At 54.6% G+C, this 18,635-nt stretch overlaps 4 protein-coding genes across 4 annotated transcripts; 2 read left to right on the top strand and 2 right to left on the bottom strand.

The window, feature by feature from the left end:
• Positions 1-10,871: 10,871 nt before the first annotated feature.
• E0L32_008450 (uncharacterized protein) lies at positions 10,872-11,258 on the top strand (the record flags this gene model as incomplete). The annotated part of the gene is made up of 1 exon (XM_031143306.1): positions 10,872-11,258. The coding sequence occupies one exon, from the start codon at positions 10,872-10,874 to the stop codon at positions 11,256-11,258; it is 387 nt and encodes a 128-aa protein (XP_030992275.1).
• A 592-nt stretch (positions 11,259-11,850) lies between these two features.
• On the bottom strand, positions 11,851-12,967 carry E0L32_008449 (uncharacterized protein; the record flags this gene model as incomplete). Its single annotated transcript, XM_031143304.1, has 2 exons — positions 11,851-12,672; positions 12,740-12,967. 2 exons carry the CDS (start codon positions 12,965-12,967, stop codon positions 11,851-11,853), a joined length of 1,050 nt encoding a protein of 349 aa, XP_030992274.1.
• An 809-nt stretch (positions 12,968-13,776) lies between these two features.
• E0L32_008448 (uncharacterized protein) lies at positions 13,777-17,099 on the top strand (the record flags this gene model as incomplete). The annotated part of the gene is made up of 7 exons (XM_031143303.1): positions 13,777-13,925; positions 13,994-14,007; positions 14,062-14,105; positions 14,165-14,454; positions 14,511-14,845; positions 14,904-16,864; positions 16,920-17,099. 7 exons carry the CDS (start codon positions 13,777-13,779, stop codon positions 17,097-17,099), a joined length of 2,973 nt encoding a protein of 990 aa, XP_030992273.1.
• Positions 17,100-17,427: 328 nt separating this feature from the next.
• E0L32_008447 (uncharacterized protein) lies at positions 17,428-18,356 on the bottom strand (the record flags this gene model as incomplete). The annotated part of the gene is made up of 3 exons (XM_031143302.1): positions 17,428-17,948; positions 18,022-18,193; positions 18,267-18,356. 3 exons carry the CDS (start codon positions 18,354-18,356, stop codon positions 17,428-17,430), a joined length of 783 nt encoding a protein of 260 aa, XP_030992272.1.
• Positions 18,357-18,635: the final 279 nt, after the last annotated feature.

Genomic DNA, 18,635 nt, shown 5'->3' with positions numbered 1-18,635 from the left:
GCCAGTTGTGTCATAGGCACCGCGGCCCATGTTCGCGAATGATTGTGCCTCCTTGTTGATCATTTTGTCGGTTGGGAGAGGTTGCGCCGGGCGGATTTGCGTGGGTGAATCGCGCGCTGCGAGACCACGGCCGTGTTAGCCAAATGCGCTCCAATGAGATGGCGTGAGATGCGCACACAGCAACAGCTGGCGCCACAAGACACCGCCCGCAAGGCAGGACTTTTTTCTTTTCGTCCGAGATAGTAAATCGAAAAATTGGTGCTAGGGTCGCGACTTACAAGTTTGGCGTGGTGTTGTGGTACTCGAGGCTGCTCAGGAAAAAAGCAGTCAAGGGAGAAAGACAGAGAGGGTGTCGAGGGAGGGCGAGGTGATGCCGCGAGGAAGCCTTGGTGAGTCGGCGGCGGAACAGCAGGAGCTGGCTCGTCGTCACAAGGGATGGCTGGATGGTCTTGCGAGTGGTGATTGTCCAGGAGCTGAAAAGCGGCACCGAAGCGTGGGGGGGCAGAGTATTGAAAATGGCTCCCGTCACGCAAAAGTAATAATTCGGTGACCGGTGATCTGGCTTATATCTCGTATTCTAGTCGAGAATTCGGGGTGTCGGTTGTGTCACGACGGCCCTGGTGCTGGTGGTGTCTGATCCGGATGTCTGGGAGCTGCAAGGTATAGCTAAAGCTCCGGCAGCAGGCACTTGGAGAAAGTCCCGCTGAAAAGTCGCCGGAAAGTTGGAGCTGCTGCAGTGAGGAGATATGCGTGCGTAGGCCGACTCCTTTTGGGGGGTGGAGGCGTATCTGTCGCAGGCGAGAGTTGGCGAGGTGCAAGGAGAGGTGCAGAGAGCAGAGTAGCAACTTTCAAGATAGCGCACTCGGCAACAACAGTGGTATATAAAACGTCAAAGCTGACTTTGGAGAGGATAACAAGAAGGAGCGGAGAGGGCAACGAGATGCTCTATTTGTACAAGAGGGTAGAAAACGGTGGGATATTAGACTTGGAAATCTTGGGAATGGAAAATTTGGGCGGAAGGGGCTTCGGTTCTCTTATAATGAGGTGCCAGATTGAAAGGTGCATTGCTTGGGACTTGGGGACGGGGGTGTGTGGGAAGCGAGCCCAGGGACAAGGTGCGGTCGGTAAGGTAAGGTACCTTGCCTTACGGTGGTGCGTGTGTGAGCGTGTGAGCGTGTGCCTGTGTGTGCCTGTGTGTGTTGCTGGGCGCCCAAAGGAACAGCACCTTTTTTTTTTTCCCTTGTTCCATTTCTTTTCTTCCATTTCACCCCCTGGCCCTGTCACTGGCGTCAGAAGCATTCCCAACTTCCAGGGGCTGGGTGGGTGCGCCGGGGGGGCGTGGGAGGGAGACGGGGCCAAGCAGGTACCTGGACGGTTTTAGGGGAACTCCCAAAGATTAGTGCCAGCCCAGGCAGTGAGTTGAGTGGGAAAGAAGAAAAGAAGAAGCACGACGGCGGGACCCAAAGTACCCCATGTACCCTGGCGTACCGGCTCTCACTCTTTTCAGGCCCGAATCCGACTTGGTGCTCCGTACCTACCAAATAGCCTGGATTGGATGGGGTGCATGGGGGGAGAACTGAGCGTAACGGTCTGTGATCTGTGGTCCCAGGGAAAAAGAGACCAGACAAGAGGCTGTCTGGCTCGTCTAGCTGACCTGGCTGGTCTGGCTGGCTTCCCTTCCTTGTTCCGCGCGCACGCCCTGGCTGGCGACTCGCGAGGAGACAGAAAAGAAAAGAAAAAAAAGAGACGACACGACGACCAGGGGTGTCAAGGGTGTGTCGCTGTCCCGGAAGAGCCCCCCTTAGGCCAGTGTCTCGTCCGGGGGTTCCCATTATTTCTGGCCCATTTCTTTTTCTTCCTTTCAGTTACCAGAAATCTTGCTGTGGATTCCCCTCGGCAGGGATCCCCTGATCATGGACGATCCCTACGGGGAACTGCAGTGATTGCCCGTACCGACTTGGGAGTTCAGCGGTCCAAGTAGACGGTACCTTTTCATCCCCTGACGGAGACTCTTTTTCTCTTGTGGTGCGGGTCGCTTGCCCCCTTTCTCGCAATCCTCCGAGTTGCTACTCCGTAAGTCGTGCACATCTTCACCTTTATGTAGGTACCCTGTGAGTGGTCAGACAGCCAGCCCGGTACGTATGCAGGTCGACAGCAACCAGACTGGTGGATGAGTGAGGTGAGCTTGCTGAGATCAGGCTGGTACCTAGGTTACTCGGTAGGTACTGTATGTAAGTGTGTATTGTAACTGTTAGCTGTAGCTCCCGTTACCTTACCACCTGTTGCTTACGCCATATTTTGCGATACCAACCTTCAGAGCTGTGGTCAATACCAACGAAGCACAGGTAGTATTCTGAAATGGCAGCCTAATAAGCACGGCGACTTCGAAGCTGACCCGGCATCGACGACATATTCGATATCTAGAGGCCAGCGTTTGCCAAACCCTTTGTTACACACGGATCTGCCGTCTGTACCTGTCCGAAGGACCTTGTTGACTCAGATCCAACTAAGTTTGTCTACAAAGTATTGTATGTATATGCGTACGTACGTGCGTCTTGGCCCGGTTGGGTTGCTGGCGGCCCGGGATGCTGTCCAGTCTGAACGGGCTGCTCCGCGGCGGGTGGCTGCCTCACCGGCTCGATGCCCATTCACCAGAGGGAACGAGGCCCAGGTGACTTTTCCAGGCCGAAAGGCCTTCTGCTACTCGTTGGACACCGGCCGGTGCCCAAGGCGCAGTGCAAGGGCAGCACGCGCGAACCTTTTGCTAGGTCGAGGGTAGATGGGAGGTGCCGCCTCAATTTCCTTCTCGATGCTAGCAAAACACCCCAGCAGGGTTGTCCATCCGCCTCAGGAAAAAAAAAAAAATTCGAGAGAATAGGTAATTTGGCATCATCTCAATTACACCTCGCACACACCAAATATCAGGCCCTGGGAGCGGGTCAACGGGACGAGGTCTGGGACTAGGGGAACCCGGAAGAGCAGCAATCAAAATCACCAGGCCCGGCCCAGACATTCTTGCCGCGACGTTCGTGTTAGTCTTTTCTGGCAGCAGCCAGCCTTGAAGTTCCCTCAGTGTACGGCGTAATGAATGTAGATTGTGTACTTGTAGAGGCCGGTGTGTCATAAGACACAAGCCTAAATTGGGGCTCGTTGTCGATAGCTCACAGCCTCAATACCTACCGAATTGCTTTCAAAAGAAAAGGCAAAGTTGACTTCGTGCTCGGGCGTCACGACGGGCTCTCTCGCTCACGAGTGCCGTTGTACCTGACCTATTGTGAGACTCGCTGCTTGTCTACTTGGAACCCAGCTGGGTAATACCCGAAGCTGCTCCCCGGAGAGAGTCCAGCTGTTTGCAAGTCCTCGCTACAATCGCGTCGCATGTACAACTGCCTTTAAGCGAGCGCCGTCCGTTCCTTTGGTTCTGCCGAAATGTTGCCATACCTGACCTACATGCGCTACTGAGATTCATAGCGAGCCATCGCTGTGCGCCGCCAAACATGGTTCGTACGACAGATGCAGCCCGGGAAGCTTGCGTACCAGAGCTGGGATGCAGGATCTCTCGCCCATTGTGTTCCTGACACGAAAGCATTCTCGATTCGTAAACGATCGCCTGCTGCTGCTTGCTCACACGCCGCCTTATCTGAGCTTGAAGGTCGCTGAAGGTCGCTGAAGGTCGCTTCCAGCACAGCGCAAGGCACATGCTCCTCGCCGGTGAAACCTGACGGGTTTGTCAAGAGACAAAAGAAGCCAGTCAATCTACATGCTTCACACCGAATTTCCTACCTAGGTAGCTAGAAAATTTTCAACCCGGCAAGCTTGCAGTCACGTCGAGCTTGCCAGCTCTCGCTCCATCTCGGTACTTTTGGTTGTAGTTGTAGAACGTCTCCCCCGCCTCCGAGACTGTCGCCTTCCCCGGGCCAAGAGTCGGTTTCTGAATGGCTCATGATGCCTCGGGTTTCTTGTCTTGTAGGAATGGACTTTCTTGTCAGCTCGTGCACCCTTTATTCACATGACTGCTGAAAAAAAAAGTGTCGCCGTGCAACATAGTCCATCGAGTCTGGTGTGCCGGAACCACCGCGTCTGATGGTCTCTATTCTTAGACCCAGTCGGGAGATCAGTCTGGCGGGCGCGGCCTTGATTCGTTGGGCCACGTCTTTGCTTTGCCAGCACTGAGCTGGCACTCCTGGGAAGCCCACCTTGGGCAGGCAAAGGCTTCAACCCGACTGCTGGATTCCGCATGCAAACACTCGAGGGGGCCATGTCGCAATCCGAGGTGCACGGCATGAGTATCAGCATGGCGGGAACGGCCAATACCTCTCAGCCGGGGCTGAGCCAACGCGGAGCAAGACTTGCCAACTCACCGATCCGGGAGCTAGCAGGAAACCTGGCTTTCTTGGTCTCGAGAGGTACATGATGATACGAGATGATGCTGTGGATTCCTCACTGTCGCCGATGACTTCACCATGACACTTTCCGATAATCTGGTCAGCGCAAAGCTGCTGGGCATATCGGCATGTTGTGTTAGCGTGGCTTAGATTTGTGCCTCCGCCGATGAGGCGAGCATGGTACGGTACAGTCAGAAGAATGCTGCCAACGTTGGGTCCGTTTGGAGTGTTGTCCGTGAGAAGACAAGCAAGTGTTCATGCCCAACCAATACCACACTTGCCCACATGAGTGACTCAGAGCCAGCATGCGCGACAGCAGCAACAGCCCTACGGATGCGATCGATGGGGCCGCGTCCTTTCACTGGCGTCCGTCTTGTGCGCGTGGAAGTATACTTATAAGTACTGTTTTTTTCCCCGGTACTGGTGTAAGTAGGTAGGTAAAAGTCGGCATGCGGTTCTCTAGCCCAGCCCGTCTAATAGAAGTGCGGCTGTGGGAGATCTGAGGCTAGGTGCGCGCCGGCACACCACTCCCACCGAGACATCAGACGAAGTCCACTGTTCGGCACAGGTGGGCTCAGTCATCCGTCAACAGCAAGGTCCCATACCACCTGCACGTATGCGCCAACGTTATCGCAAACCTGTATGTTGTCTTCCAAGATCCCCAGCGCCGTGCAACTCCAAGTTGCCAGCCGCGAAAAACTGTTGGTGGACTCGAGGTTGCGTCCAGGTATCGCCAACGCCGGTGTTTGACAAACTCTGACAGGTCCTGCAGCTCGAGGTTGTGCATGCAGCAAGAATGCTAAATTGGGAATCGAATGCCTGTGGCTGACGTGAATACGGAGGGTGAAGAGGCAATGAGGATCTGCCGGCACGATTACCCTCTGCTTCCGCCAGTTGGGAGATTTACGAAGCAGATCGATGTGCTAGGTGTGTTTCAGTTGGTACGCGATGACTGTGAATTTGTGGGACGGGAGCGGCTGGCTCAGCACTCCCGACCGACTTGCCATTCTCGAGTCCCTCCGCCCCGACAACGTCCAAGGAAGGCAAGTCTCAACATCCGGATGGCAGGGGGGAAGAGGCGGCATGCATTCCGCCTCTCGCCTGAGTCACATCGTCATTGTAATCTTGGTCTGCTGCCAAGTATGGGCCGATGCTCTCGGTTGCTTTTCCCGACGTTGCTGGCAACTCCCGTGTCTGGAGATTTTCCTCATTGGTGAGGGTGTGCCCAGAGATGAAAACAGCCAACAAATCATGAAGTCCGTTGGTCGCTGAATTACTCATGAGATAGACTGTGCTGACATGTATTTGTCAACCCGTTTCCATCTGTCTGGTCATGTTTTTTCTTGCGTAAGGCTCAGAGAATAGAGCCAAGTTTTCGACATTGGTCAATGACTTCAATGTGTGACGGACAAGTATTCCTCTGAGCATGACCCTGGATAGAGCGGCACCTTTCCCGCCAGAGGCTTGATGCTCATACTGACAGGACACCACCAGGTGGACGAAGTTTCCGGATCTCTCGTATCAGATTGAGATTCTTGTAATACTTCTTCCTGGACCGGAAGATTGGTAAACAAGCCTGGATGGATGTCCTGGCAAACATTGCAAATAATGTTTGGTCTCGCTTCCTTCTGTCCAACCCCGGATTCTCGAAAATGCGTGTCTCAGGAAGCCCACATCCACTCTTGAAATATCAGGGTCCTCTAGACGGACCGTTTAGCTGGGGTAGACGAGTGACCCTAAATTTGCGTTGGGTATTTTGCTGGGCCGGAAGTACTTGTACAAGTATTGAGCGAGGTACTCCATACTTTGCCCTAGTCGGTACTTTCATAACCTGTGGGTAATGGGTATGGCCGACTCTGCGTCGCCCCAAATTCGTCCTACCATGCCCCCTTTTCATGCACTGGAAGATTTCTAGAAGGCGATCCCCCTTGGTGGGTGCGAATCTCGCTGCCCCCGGCCAACCTCAAGCCCCTGGTCCTGTGGTACTCGACGGAGAGAGGGGCCGGTCAGGGCATCTTTTGTTTGCTCCACCGCCACAGTAGCCAGGCTCCCAGCATGGGGCGGCCCATCAAGCAACCCAGATGGATGCTGCATAGAGCATGGCCCTGCAGCTGCCAGGCCTGCAGACGTCAAGGAAGCCGCGCGCGCAGCAAGGAGACAAGTTTCCAGCCTTGTCTACAACGTCGGTTGCCATTCTAGCCCAGTTGAAACACCATGGCTTTGTGGCTACCCATCGCAATGGCAACCTGGGCTGTCGGGCCTCCACCCTGCAAGGCTAGGTAACCCCATTCATCGTTCCAGTCGTGTGGTTGCGTCCCCGTCGCATGGCAGGGCCGCCCTCGGGCGCCTGATGTCGTACGGTGCGCGCACCAGACCAATTATTTGTGCGATGTACAACAGTGAGCAGGAGCTGACGTAGTGATATTGCTCTCGATCCAAGAAGCAGGTTTCCGCCGGGGAGACTCGAGAGCTCGTTTCAGATATGGCCGTACCTTCGCCTCGGCCTTCCTTGGCTGAATAGGATGCAGCACCGGCGACTGGGCCTCCTGGCTCGTGAAGCGTGAAGCGTGTGCTGCTTGCTCCGTCGTACCCGGGCTCAGCTCTTGTTTGCAAAAGCAAAGCCATCCATCGCACATTATCGTTCATCGAAACCGCCTGCGCCATCCTCTGACGTGTCTATTTCTGTCGAGACCCGAACCCCAGGTGTGACAGTCTCCATGTTTGATCATTGACTTTTGCTTCTCTTCTCTTCTCCCAGGGCGCACAGCGCTCCTGCATGGGCGTAGGACTGGCGACCTCCCTGCCGTAAAGGATGCTCAGGCTCTCCGAGGTAGCGGGTACCTTCCAGCCAAGGGCGGTACCAACCCGTACCTTGCAGGTTTTGGCAGGGACCTCACATGGCAAATGCAGCCTAAAAGGGCGGCCGTGACGTACCTGTGGAAAAAAACCCAGACTAGGAAAGAGCTGGCGCAGGCGCGTTCCTGCATTAGCCAGAAATCAATCTCCCTCAGAACACGAATTTTTGCGATGACCACATCTGGCCAACCGGCGCACGACAAACGTCGGTATTGACTATATTAGGACGCGATTGGTTTTGGCTTCCTTCAATGGGCACCAAGAGAGGCGCAGGAGTATTCACTCGCATAAGGATTGGCTCAGTGTCCCCAATCTTGCTCACTGTTTGTCTCTGCAACACCCGATACCCCTGTTTCATCTTGTGTGTGCGCGCAACCAGTGCAGCGTTCACCATCTATCGAGAGCATGGGGAGGCGAGGAGGCGAGGAGGCGAGCCAGGTTGTCAAGCTATGGACACGCCGTGCTCCCGTGATGATTTGTGGCTGTGATATCAACACCTGCCTGGTGGCGCTTTGCTGGCCCGGCGGGTGAGGAACGATTCCTATTCATCGGCAACGCACCAGTCACATGCCGAGGGCATCGATTTCAACATCTTGTCGAGACAAGCCATCGACCTGTTATTGCATAGCTGAAAAATCATGTGATGAACTCTACTGCCACCTCAAGCCCTTTGCCGCGCTGTACTTGTACGTACAGGCCAAGCCACGGCACCAACGCATCCCAACCTCCGCGGCAAGATGAGCTCTGCTCATCATCGATTGCCTCATTTCCAGCCCTTGTCTTGCGCCTCGACACGAAAGTCGACAGGGCGACAGCAAATAGGATGCGTGCCGCAAGCGTTAGCAGCGACCGCGGCTCCAGAAGACGGGCCGTTTAGCCTCCTCCACACGACTGATTTTCAGGATATCTCCACTGTCAGATGGCGACCCAAGCAATGACGGGGGCCGCCTGTCAGGAGTGCTCAACGAAGCCCACAAGGGCTCTGTCATGCCCCAAAGCCTTCGCCCTGTCGCCTGACAATGTCTTCTTCTGGCCGGGAGCGAACCGATCTGCCGGGAGTTTCACAACCACATGTCATCAGAGGCAATCCACAGTTGTCCAGCCACCTGGTCTGCCAACACAGGCCGGGACCGCTTCAAACAAGGCGATACCCAGTGGAGCTGGACAAACCCACCAGGATGAGCTGAAAGTGTTCCGAAAAGACGCCACGTTCTTCACAGGCCCCTGGTCGCAACAGTTTCTATCAAGTCAATAGCAACCATGCATGCCAAAGGACTAGAAGCAGCGCGGCGAAGCGCCCGACAGAGCCACGAGCAACGTGATCAATGAAACAAGGCTTCCAGTTCGGAACACGTCCAAAAATGAACAGTCAAGGCTTCGTATCGAGGACATCTTAAAACACATCAAGGGGTAACCTCTTCGGGCAAAGCGCCGGCCTGGGGTCCAAAAACGTTCAACGTTTCGGCTATGCTTGCACACAAGCCAATAACGGATGACTACAGTAGTTGACCAAAGTATTCTTTGAGAAGAACCCTGAAGCTTGTCGGCCAATTTCCCGTCCACTCTCAGCCGGATCCCGAGGTACTTGATCGAACGACCATGATTGAGCTCGTTCTGAAGGGCATTGGCCAGTCTGGTGCCAAGCAGCATCAGCATTGCTATAACCTCGAATCTCAAGCTCGCAATTGTTCACCACACCCTCAAGCGAGGACCATTGTTGTAAGCAAACGGTAGGGACTCAACAAGGCCGTGCAAATGAGCCGAGCGGAGGCTGGCCTACCGAAGCTACGGAAGTCACAGGCTTGAATTTCCGTGTCATTAGCAGGTACCCTCACATTACCATATGCAACAGGCAATTTCCTAGGGACAGAATTTTTCACACTGACCTCCTCTGTTTGCCAACAGTGCGACTTTGATGACAAGACACCCTAGTCAACCGGTGCAGATTTACCGGCAGAACAGCGACAAGGTCCACAGGGAAGCGTGCCGCGCTTTGACAGAACACCAGGCCCTCGCGACTGTACTAACCACCTCAGGGACCGAAAATTCTGTGAGAATGGACCAGGGGAGTAAAGCGGTTAACGACTCAACACAATTCCGACTGGGGGGGTGAAGAATGCTAAAGCATGACACACAGCTTCGAGGCTGTGAGCAAACTGTCTCGACATCTGGTTTCGCAGGCGAGGGTAGCCCCAAGGGTGGCCGTCTGAAGTTCAAGGCGCCAAACTTGGGTCATGCAGGTTAGTTGTGGAGCAAGAAATTTCCGTTGATACCTACAGGTTCATGCAGACAAATTCCCCGATGCCATGTGGTCAACGTCTAGGTCCGTGCTCATGTCTCGCTGGCAACAGTCGGAGTTGGCTCCTACCTTGGAAAGGTCATGGCGGTAGACCTTACTACGACTCTCGATATGCCGCGTATGGAACGATGAGCGCACGGCCAGTGCTGTTCCATGGTAAGCGTCTGACCGGTGAACAGTCGTTCATACTCGATGAATGAGGCGCTTGTCCCATTCGGCCACGAGCCGTCACGATTCTGAGAGCACGCTTGCCAAAAGATCCATCGGGGCCTGTCTATTCAACGGCGCTGCGTCTTTGCGTGCATGTCTGACTGTTGCGTTTGAGTTCCTTGGTCTTTGACAGCCCAAAAGTCAAGGAAGATAGATGAGAGAGTAATCGATATGCATCTATGCCTGTGCGGTGGGTACAATCATGTACTTTGCTTCCCAATCGGAGATCAAACGCGACCGCTCGTCACAAATAGGTGTCATGCTCCAGGAATTCCAAGACGAGGTGTTCGTCCGATGTTCAGACACTCGTGCATATCGGATCCGAAGATCGTTGTCGCCAAAGGTGGAGAGGTTTATGGGGAAACTTGTTCAATATCTGCAGCCGTCTGGGCATGCTCTACTGAGAATCTTCGCCGCAAGCCGCTTGCTGTCTGGCCTTCACGGAGCTTATCGAAGCCATGGGTTCTAGCAAAGGACGCCAAATCGATTGGGCAGAGGCATAGTTCACTTCAAGAAACTGATTTGATATCGCCATTTTGCTTGCCTTGTCGGAATCGTAAACTGAGGAGTAGATTATTTCTCGATCACAAGTAAAAGTAAAAGAACTACAAGATGTGTACAATGGACTTCACAATACCTATCACATGGGCACGTTGGATAAGCCGGCTTGGTGGTACTGGCGAATAGAATTACACAAATTTGATGACGAGTCCAAGTAATCAAGTAATCACTGACCTTCAACGGAAGTTGTGTAAGTTGATACCCGCATCTTTTTTGCAGCAATTGTACGTGATCCTTACAGCTCTTTGATGCTTGCCCAACAATTGCCTGTAGTGTTCATGTTCGAGTATCGTTCCTGCTACCTACCTAAACATGGATCTCCACCTTGGGCTGTGCCCCACCCTAGACGGACGTCAGCCTCAATTGCTGTCGCAACACCTCCCCCACCATTTGCCCTCTGCCAACCTCAAAGCTCCGCAATCAACGACGAAACCTCGAATCACCCTATCCCCCGTGGGCAGCATAGCACACATCACTACTCGCGAGACCTCTTCATTTGCTTGTGGGGGTTAGACGGAGAACCAACGCCACACACAGCACATACGCACGCCGAAGAAACAATGTCGATCGTGCAGCAGCACACCTCCGCCTCGCTCAGCGACGCCTGGCGCACCATCAACATTGACGCGCTCGAGGAGGACTCGCCTCTCAACTTCGACACCTCGTCGCTGCACCCGCCGCTGCCCGAGGTCGGCGAGGCCGAGGTGCGCCAGCTCGCGGGCCAGGTCCGGCAGCTGCTGCGCGGCGGCGACGCCGAGGGCGCGCTGCGGGGCTGCCTGGAGATGCCGGTCTACAACGGGAGCGATGCCGCCAAGGAGTCCGCGCTGCAGATGGTGATCGAGGTCCTGCAGTCGATCAAGGCGAGCGAGATGACGCCCATGCTGCAGCGCATCTACGGCTCAGAAGGAGGGAGCGAGCAGCTGGACGTGCTCATGAAGTATCTGTAGGTTTCGGCATCTGTGAACGAAGGCTGCGTTACTCAGGATTGATGAAGAGCTGACAAGGAGTGCGCCTCCTCGTTAGATACAAGGGCATGGGCACCTCTCCGACGGCATCTGGGAGCGCCCCGCGGACGCCGACCCGGATGACGCCCCAGCAGACCGGCTTCAGCCAGATCGGTGGCAGGCCCGGCGCCGCGAACGAGTCGACTGGCGCTGCTATGAGCGTGCTGCTGAGCTGGCACGAGAAGGTCGTGGATGTCGCGGGCATCGGCTGCATAGTGCGGACCATGACAGACTGGAGGCGGGTATGATGCTTGGGAGGAACATCCGTTTTTGGTATCTGTAGTCGATCTACATAGCTGCACAGCCAGGGGCACCGGCACAGACTAGATGCTGGAAAAAAGATGCAATGATTATGACTATTTATAAGAATATTGGTGCCGAACCGGGCTAGTACAAGCTGTCTGCTGTAAAAACCCAAGACTCAAAAATAAGGAGTCCAGGTATGATATCTTGATATCCGAATGGTCCAAAACTCCCGTGGGCACCCGCCCAACTATCCAAGGTACTTTGTTACAGTATATATGGTATACAGGTTCTACTTCTGCTCTAGAATGTCCTTCAGATTGATCTGTCCACTGCCGCGTGGCAACGGCTTCGCTTGATCAGCCGACTCGTGCCAGCCCATCATATAAATGATCCGAAACGTTGCTGGAATGGTCCCGTCTTCATTTCCGTGAAGTTCTCGGTAAATTGCATCCGTCGCAAGGAGGACGTCGCGGCTGATAGGGCCCATCTCCCGACCGATGATGGCATTGTTCTCGCCCATGGCTTGGAGGTCCTCCATGAGGGCGAAGACGTTGGGGAAGTCGACAATGATGTCATCGACATCGACCGTCAGCATTTTAAAGCCAGCCTTTTGCATCAGACCTCCAATGTCTCTAGTATCCGCCAGTGGCGAGACGCGAGGCGAGATGCCGCCTCGCCGGTCTTGCTCGGCCAGCTGTAATGATGTCCGGAGCTCGAAAAGGGTATCTCCGCCCAGCATGGCGCCCATGAACGGGCAGTCGGGCTTCAGAATGTTGTTGATCTGGGCAAGGACGCCTGGCAGGTCGTTGATCCAGTGCAGACTCATGCTGCTAAGGACGAGGTCGAAGGAATTCGCCTCATAAGGAATGGTCTCCTCGTCGTTCAGCACTTGCCGTGTAATAGCGATGTCGTTGTTGAAGGGGAGGTCGGCATCTCTGTAAAGGAGCGACTCAGAAGAGTCTGCGGCCAACAGAGTCGAGATTCGGCTCGCAAGAGGTTCTGACACTGGCGTCGATGGGTCCGGATCAGGATTCTCCATCGTTAAAGCTCGGGCGATGTTGCATGAATTGGCTCCTATATCCAAGGCCCTCGGAAAGCTTCGTTTGATATCCTATTCAAGAGGTTGAGTTGGCATGATGGACTTGCAAAATTGGAGGACGTAAAGATCGGCCGCATACCAGAAGCCTCTCGCATAGCCTGGCAGCGACTTCGTCTTTCAAGTAGTCTGCTTGCCGACTGAGTTCCGGGTCTGCAGCGGCCCGCTCCTTCTGCAGCCACTTAGTGCGGCGGTTGAAGACCTCGAAGACAGGCGCTCCGGCGGCCTGGAAAGCATAGGAGCGGCGTGTCCAGCTCTGTACGGGCCGCAATGAAGGGGCATTGACCCTTTGAACAATTGGTCGCATCATCCTCCTGAAATGCTAGGTGCCCATGTCATGTTGCGCACGCAGGAGTTGTCGATCTCGTGGTCTCGTGGAAAGACGGATAGCCAATTGAAAAAATCACGACTCGATGAAGTCAGCGGATTGTACGCCAAGCTCGAGCTTAACGTGGGGGAATGCCCTTGTTGAATACAGTGCCATTTAGTTAGCTCATGCCTAAGTGGTGGCCCTGGTGGGTACCCGAGGGAGCGCCACGGGTCACTAGCCACAGGTGGCAGCAGCCGCGGACCGCTGTGGTTCCAGCTCATGCTACCTAATAAGTCAAACCGACCGAGACTGGTGTCCGGCGACCCTAATAATGGACTAACTAATCGAAGCGGGAGGGGCGATTGAAGAGCTGGATTGTTCTCCAGGGACTTTTCTCTCCACCCGGATCTTCCTCCATCCAGAACGACATTATCAATCACAGCGGCACTTTCAAGTGAACGTCCACGGGCCATCGTGGACCGCAGCGCCATCATTGTTTCTCCAGGATCTTGCAGCTGTTGCGCTACTGGTCTTGCGACACCCTTGTGGGCTCCCTACCGCTTTCCACATCGTGCCCAGCCCGGTTCCGCACAAGCCGCTCCCTAACGTGGTTCCCGCTCACCGATGGAATAGAACCCTCTCGCGAGAGAGTCGTCTGGCGGACGCTCGCAAAAGAGATTTTGGGAGATTGCTCAACCACAACATCTCTCTGTGCTGCCAACCGTGGAACCGTATCTCCCGGGCGGGTGTTAGACCGCCGGATCCTCCTCCCAGGCGTGTGACGACAACCTTCCGCCACCCCCGACAAGATGTCCTCCTCAGGAGGCGGCTTCCTTGGCCGCTCGAGCAGCAACAATTCCAACATGCGCGGTCTGGTCCAGTTCATTGCCGATTTGAGAAATGCTAGGGCTCGGGAACTGGAAGAGAAGCGCATCAATAAGGAGTTGGCCAATATCCGGTAGGTCGCGACGACGTGCACGGTACGAGAAAGACTTGCATGTACTGATTGGAATTCCCATTCTATAGTCAAAAGTTCAAAGGTTGGTATCAGCAACACCTTGGCCGATCGAGGACAGCAGACTGACTGGCACTAGACGGCAACCTGAGCGGGTATCACAAGAAGAAATATGTTTGCAAGGTATGTGACGCTTGGCACAGGAGCGGCGCATGAGTTGTGGTAGCTTACGAAAAGCAAAGTTGTTGTATATCTATATACTGGGTTGGAACGTCGACTTCGGGCACCTAGAGGCCGTAAACCTCATCTCGGCGAACAAGTATTCCGAGAAGCAGATCGGCTACCTGGCGATGACACTCTTCCTCCACGAGAAGCATGAACTGCTACACCTGGTTGTCAACAGTATACGGAAGGATTTGTTGGACAACAATGAGCTTTACAACTGTCTGGCGCTACATGCGATAGCCAACGTGGGAGGCAGGGAGATGGGCGAGGCGCTCAGTGGAGAAGTACACCGGCTTTTGATCTCTCCGTAGGTTCTGCGCGCTTGCAGTGGGACGTCGCCTGGTACGCTAACATTGTACGCAGAACCTCAAAGGCTTTTGTCAGGAAAAAGGCAGCTCTTACACTCCTGCGCTTGTACCGCAAACATCCGGACATCATCCAGCCGCAATGGGCAGAGCGGATAATCTCCCTCCTTGACGACGTCGACATGGGTGTGGCATTGTCGGTCACATCGCTGGTGATGACACTGGCCCAGGACAATCAGGATCAGTACAAAGGAGTCTATGTGAAAGCCGCCGCGAGGCTGAAGCGCATCGTAGTAGATGGCGACTTCAATGCCGATTACCTCTACTACAAGGTCCCTTGCCCTTGGATCCAAGTCAAGCTGCTCCGGCTCCTCCAATACTTCCCTCCGTCAGGTGTGTGCCAAGCCCTGACAGCCACTCTAATTGATTCCTTGACATTGACCTTCCGTAGATGACAGCCATACTCGCGACATGATTCGCGAATCGCTTCAAAAAATCCTGAATCGGGCCCTCGAAAGCAACAAGAATGTCCAACAGAACAATGCCCAGAACGCCGTTCTGTTCGAGGCTATTAACCTCATCATTCACCTCGACACTGAGCATGCCTTGATGAAACAGATATCGACAAGGCTGGGCAAGTTCATCCAGTCAAGGGAGACCAATGTCCGATACCTTGGCCTCGAGGCCATGACGCATCTTGCAGCCCGTGCGGAAACGCTGGAACCCATCAAGCAGCACCAGGACGTCATCATTGGGTCTCTGAAAGACAGGGACATCAGTGTGCGAAGGAAAGGTCTGGACCTTTTGTACAGCATGTGCGACTCGACCAATGCCCAGGCCATCGTGAGCGAGCTGCTGCGATATCTGCAGAACGCGGATTTTGCCATCCGAGAGGAGATGGTGCTCAAGATTGCTATTCTTACAGAGAAATATGCTACTGACGTCCAGTGGTATGTCGATATCACCCTGCGCCTGATTGCCATGGCCGGAGATCACGTCAGTGATGAGGTCTGGCAGCGTGTGGTCCAGATTGTCACGAACAACGAGGAACTCCAAGTCTATGCTGCGCAAAACACTCTTCAGTATGTCAAACAGGATCATTGCCATGAAACACTGGTCAAGATCGGCACATATATCCTGGGTGAATTCGGTCATTTGATTGCGGAAGAAAAAGGCTGCAGTCCCATCGAGCAGTTCTTGGCACTGCAGGGCAAGTTGGCGGCCTGCTCACCGAGCACCAAGGCCATGATTCTGTCCTGTTTCATCAAATACGTCAATCTCTTCCCGGAAATCAAGCCTCAGCTGGTCCAGGTCTTTGATGTTTTTAGCCATGCCCTTGACTCAGAACTTCAACAGCGTGCTTGCGAGTACCTCTCTCTCGCAAGACGTCCCACCGACGATCTCCTCCGGACTGTGTGTGACGAGATGCCGCCTTTCCCAGAACGACAATCTGCTTTACTGTCTCGACTGCACCAGAAGCATGCAAATACCAGCGACAAGAGAACATGGATTGTCGGGGGCAAGGACGCCAATGTGGACTCGGCCGAACTTGGCATGGCCAAGAACCCAGGCCTGAGAAGGACGTTCAGCACAAATGGTCAGACGAACGGGGCTGGACATACCAATGGTGCAAATGGCGATGCCAAGGCGATCAATGACCTGGCCGGTATTGACATGCTCAACCTCGGACAAGCAGAACCAAAGTCAACCAAGGTGCCAAACCTCGCAAGTGCAGCCCACTTGTCGCCTGGATGGGCACGCGGCTACAACAGGCTTCTGCTCAAGGCTGACGGTGTTCTTTTCGAGGATGGGCAGCTTCAGGTTGGTGTGCGGTCTGAGTACCGGGGCCAGATGGCGTGCTTAATTCTTTACTTTTCGAACAAGACGCCGGCTCCCGTGAGTTCCTTCACCACGACACTGGATCTCGACGAAAGCGAAAAGGCAAACTTGACCTGGGATATCAAGGGCCTGCCGGACAGCACTCTGGGGTCCGGAGCACAGACACAGCAAGTCATCATGTTTGAAGCCAAGAAGGTCTTTGAGAAGAGCCCAACCATCAGGATCAGCTACCTCGCCGGAGCCCTCCAGGCGATCACTCTGAAGTTGCCAGTCACCATTCACAAGTTCATGGACCCCGCAGAGCTCTCGGCGGAGGATTTCTTCAAGCGGTGGAAGCAGATTGGCGGAGCTCCCAGGGAGGCGCAGCAGATTTTCGGTCTGTCGGCGGGTAGGGACCCGGACCGGCAGATCAACGAAGGTTTTGTCCGCAAAGTTCTGGAGGGATTCCGCTGGGGTGTTCTGCACGGGGTTGATCCCAATGAGAAGAACTTTGTCGGGGCCAGCGTGGTCCACACTTCTGAGGGAGGCAAGTTTGGCTGCTTGCTGAGGCTGGAGCCGAATTACGCGACTCAAGTAAGTTCTCACACTCTTGTTGAACTACTGAGACCGGGTGTTAACGATATTGTAGATGATTCGACTCACGATCAGAGCAACCGACGAGGCCGTCCCTCCAGTTCTACTCAAGCAGATGGAGGAAAGGCTTGCTGCAGGCATGTCCACGGCTCCGACTCAACATGTTGCTCCGACCCCACGGGAGATCTCGGAGACATTTGGCAACATCATGGTCCCGGACGAGGCTGGGAGGTGATTTTCACTACATGCAGAGCGACGACGGGTATGAGTGAGAGGGAAAAGTTCGATATCTGTAGGTCGTGGCTCCTGTGTTGTCATGTTGGAGTTCCGGGCTGCATATGTTTGGGAGCCATGACTGTGTTTGTGTCTCGGTCTGATTTTCCATCAAGTATAGTGAGCCTCTTTAAAATGCATGATGAAACAAGTTGTTTGTAAAACCAGTGGGAGAGAGAGACAAGAACTTGCGTGTGCGTGCATACATGTGTGAAGTCTTGGGATGAATTATCACACTTTTCATTCTAGCAAATAGGACCACCACCACCACCACCACCACTACTACTCTACTACACAATCAATTTGGCATCCGCCTTGTTCGCCGGCCTCTGACCAAAGATGGTGCTCCCGACCCGCACCTCGCTGCTGCCCATGGCGATGGCACCCTCAAAGTCCTCGCTCATCCCCATGCTCAGCTCGAGCTCCTCGGTGCCGCTGAGGCCCAGCTCCCGGGCCACGAGGTCGCGCTGCTCGCGCAGCAGGCGGAAGTCGTCGTTCTCCTCGCCGGCGCCGGTGGCGACGCTGCGCGCAAAGGCGCCGATGGTCATGAGGCCCAGCAGGCGCAGGTTGGGGCACTGGTCGTCGCTGTGCACGGCGCGGCAGAGGGCGACGACGTCGTCTCCCGGCTGGCAGCCCGACTTGGCGTCCTCGCCCGAGGTGTTGACCTGGACGTGCACGCCGATCTGGCTGGCGGCCGGGTCCGCGCGGCGCAGGTCGCCGCGGGCCTTGTCGAGGAGCTGGGCCTTCTTGAGGGTGTCGATGCTGGAGACGCAGAAGAGGTTGGGGATCTTGGCGAGGTTCTTGCAGTGGCCTTTTTTTTTTTTTTTTCGTGTGTTGGCTTTCGTGGCGTGTGGGAAGAAGAAGAGGAGAAGAAGGAGACATACCTGACTGGAGGCCGCCGATAAAGTGCCACTGGATGGACCGCGGTAGGATGGCTGCCTTTTGTGAGAGCTCTTGGGTGTAGTTCTCCCCGAAATCGACCTGGTTGATGGGGGCCTGGTGAAGGGCCAGGATGTCGTTGGCGGGCTTGAGTTTTGATACCGCCACTAGCCTTACCTGTGAGGACATGTAGGTGAGCCATGTTCAGGATGTCTTCGAGAGTGTATCCCCAGGGGTATTGATGTCTTACTGCTCGGCCATTTGCGGTCGCAGCAATGCGTTCTCTGACGCTCTGGAGCTGTGACGCCAGGGCCTTTGCTCTGGCCGGGTCGATCTTCATCTCGACCGGCTGGCTCATGCCTTTGGAGTGGCCTGCTTCTACAGGCCCTGGCTGCTTGGACACTTATGCCAGCAGGTAGATATAATGCATATATGGCAAACAAAGTCTCGAGGATAGGTTGTTATGAGAATTTATGAATGAGAATTTGTTTGAGTCATCTCATGTGCTGGCTGGTGTAAATGCGGCTCCGGAGTTGAATCTTTGTACATAATGGAGATGGGTTGTGAACGGATAAAAGTGGGGGTGGCACTGAAGAAGCATGTCTTGATATCATTTGAT

This window comes from Thyridium curvatum (assembly GCF_004353045.1).
Source record: "Thyridium curvatum strain D216 chromosome Unknown NODE_56_length_292564_cov_84.152122, whole genome shotgun sequence".
Taxonomy (NCBI): Eukaryota; Fungi; Ascomycota; class Sordariomycetes; order Thyridiales; family Thyridiaceae; genus Thyridium; species Thyridium curvatum.
The sequence above is the reverse complement of the archived record's forward strand: the minus strand, read 5'-3'. Positions and strand labels throughout refer to the sequence as shown.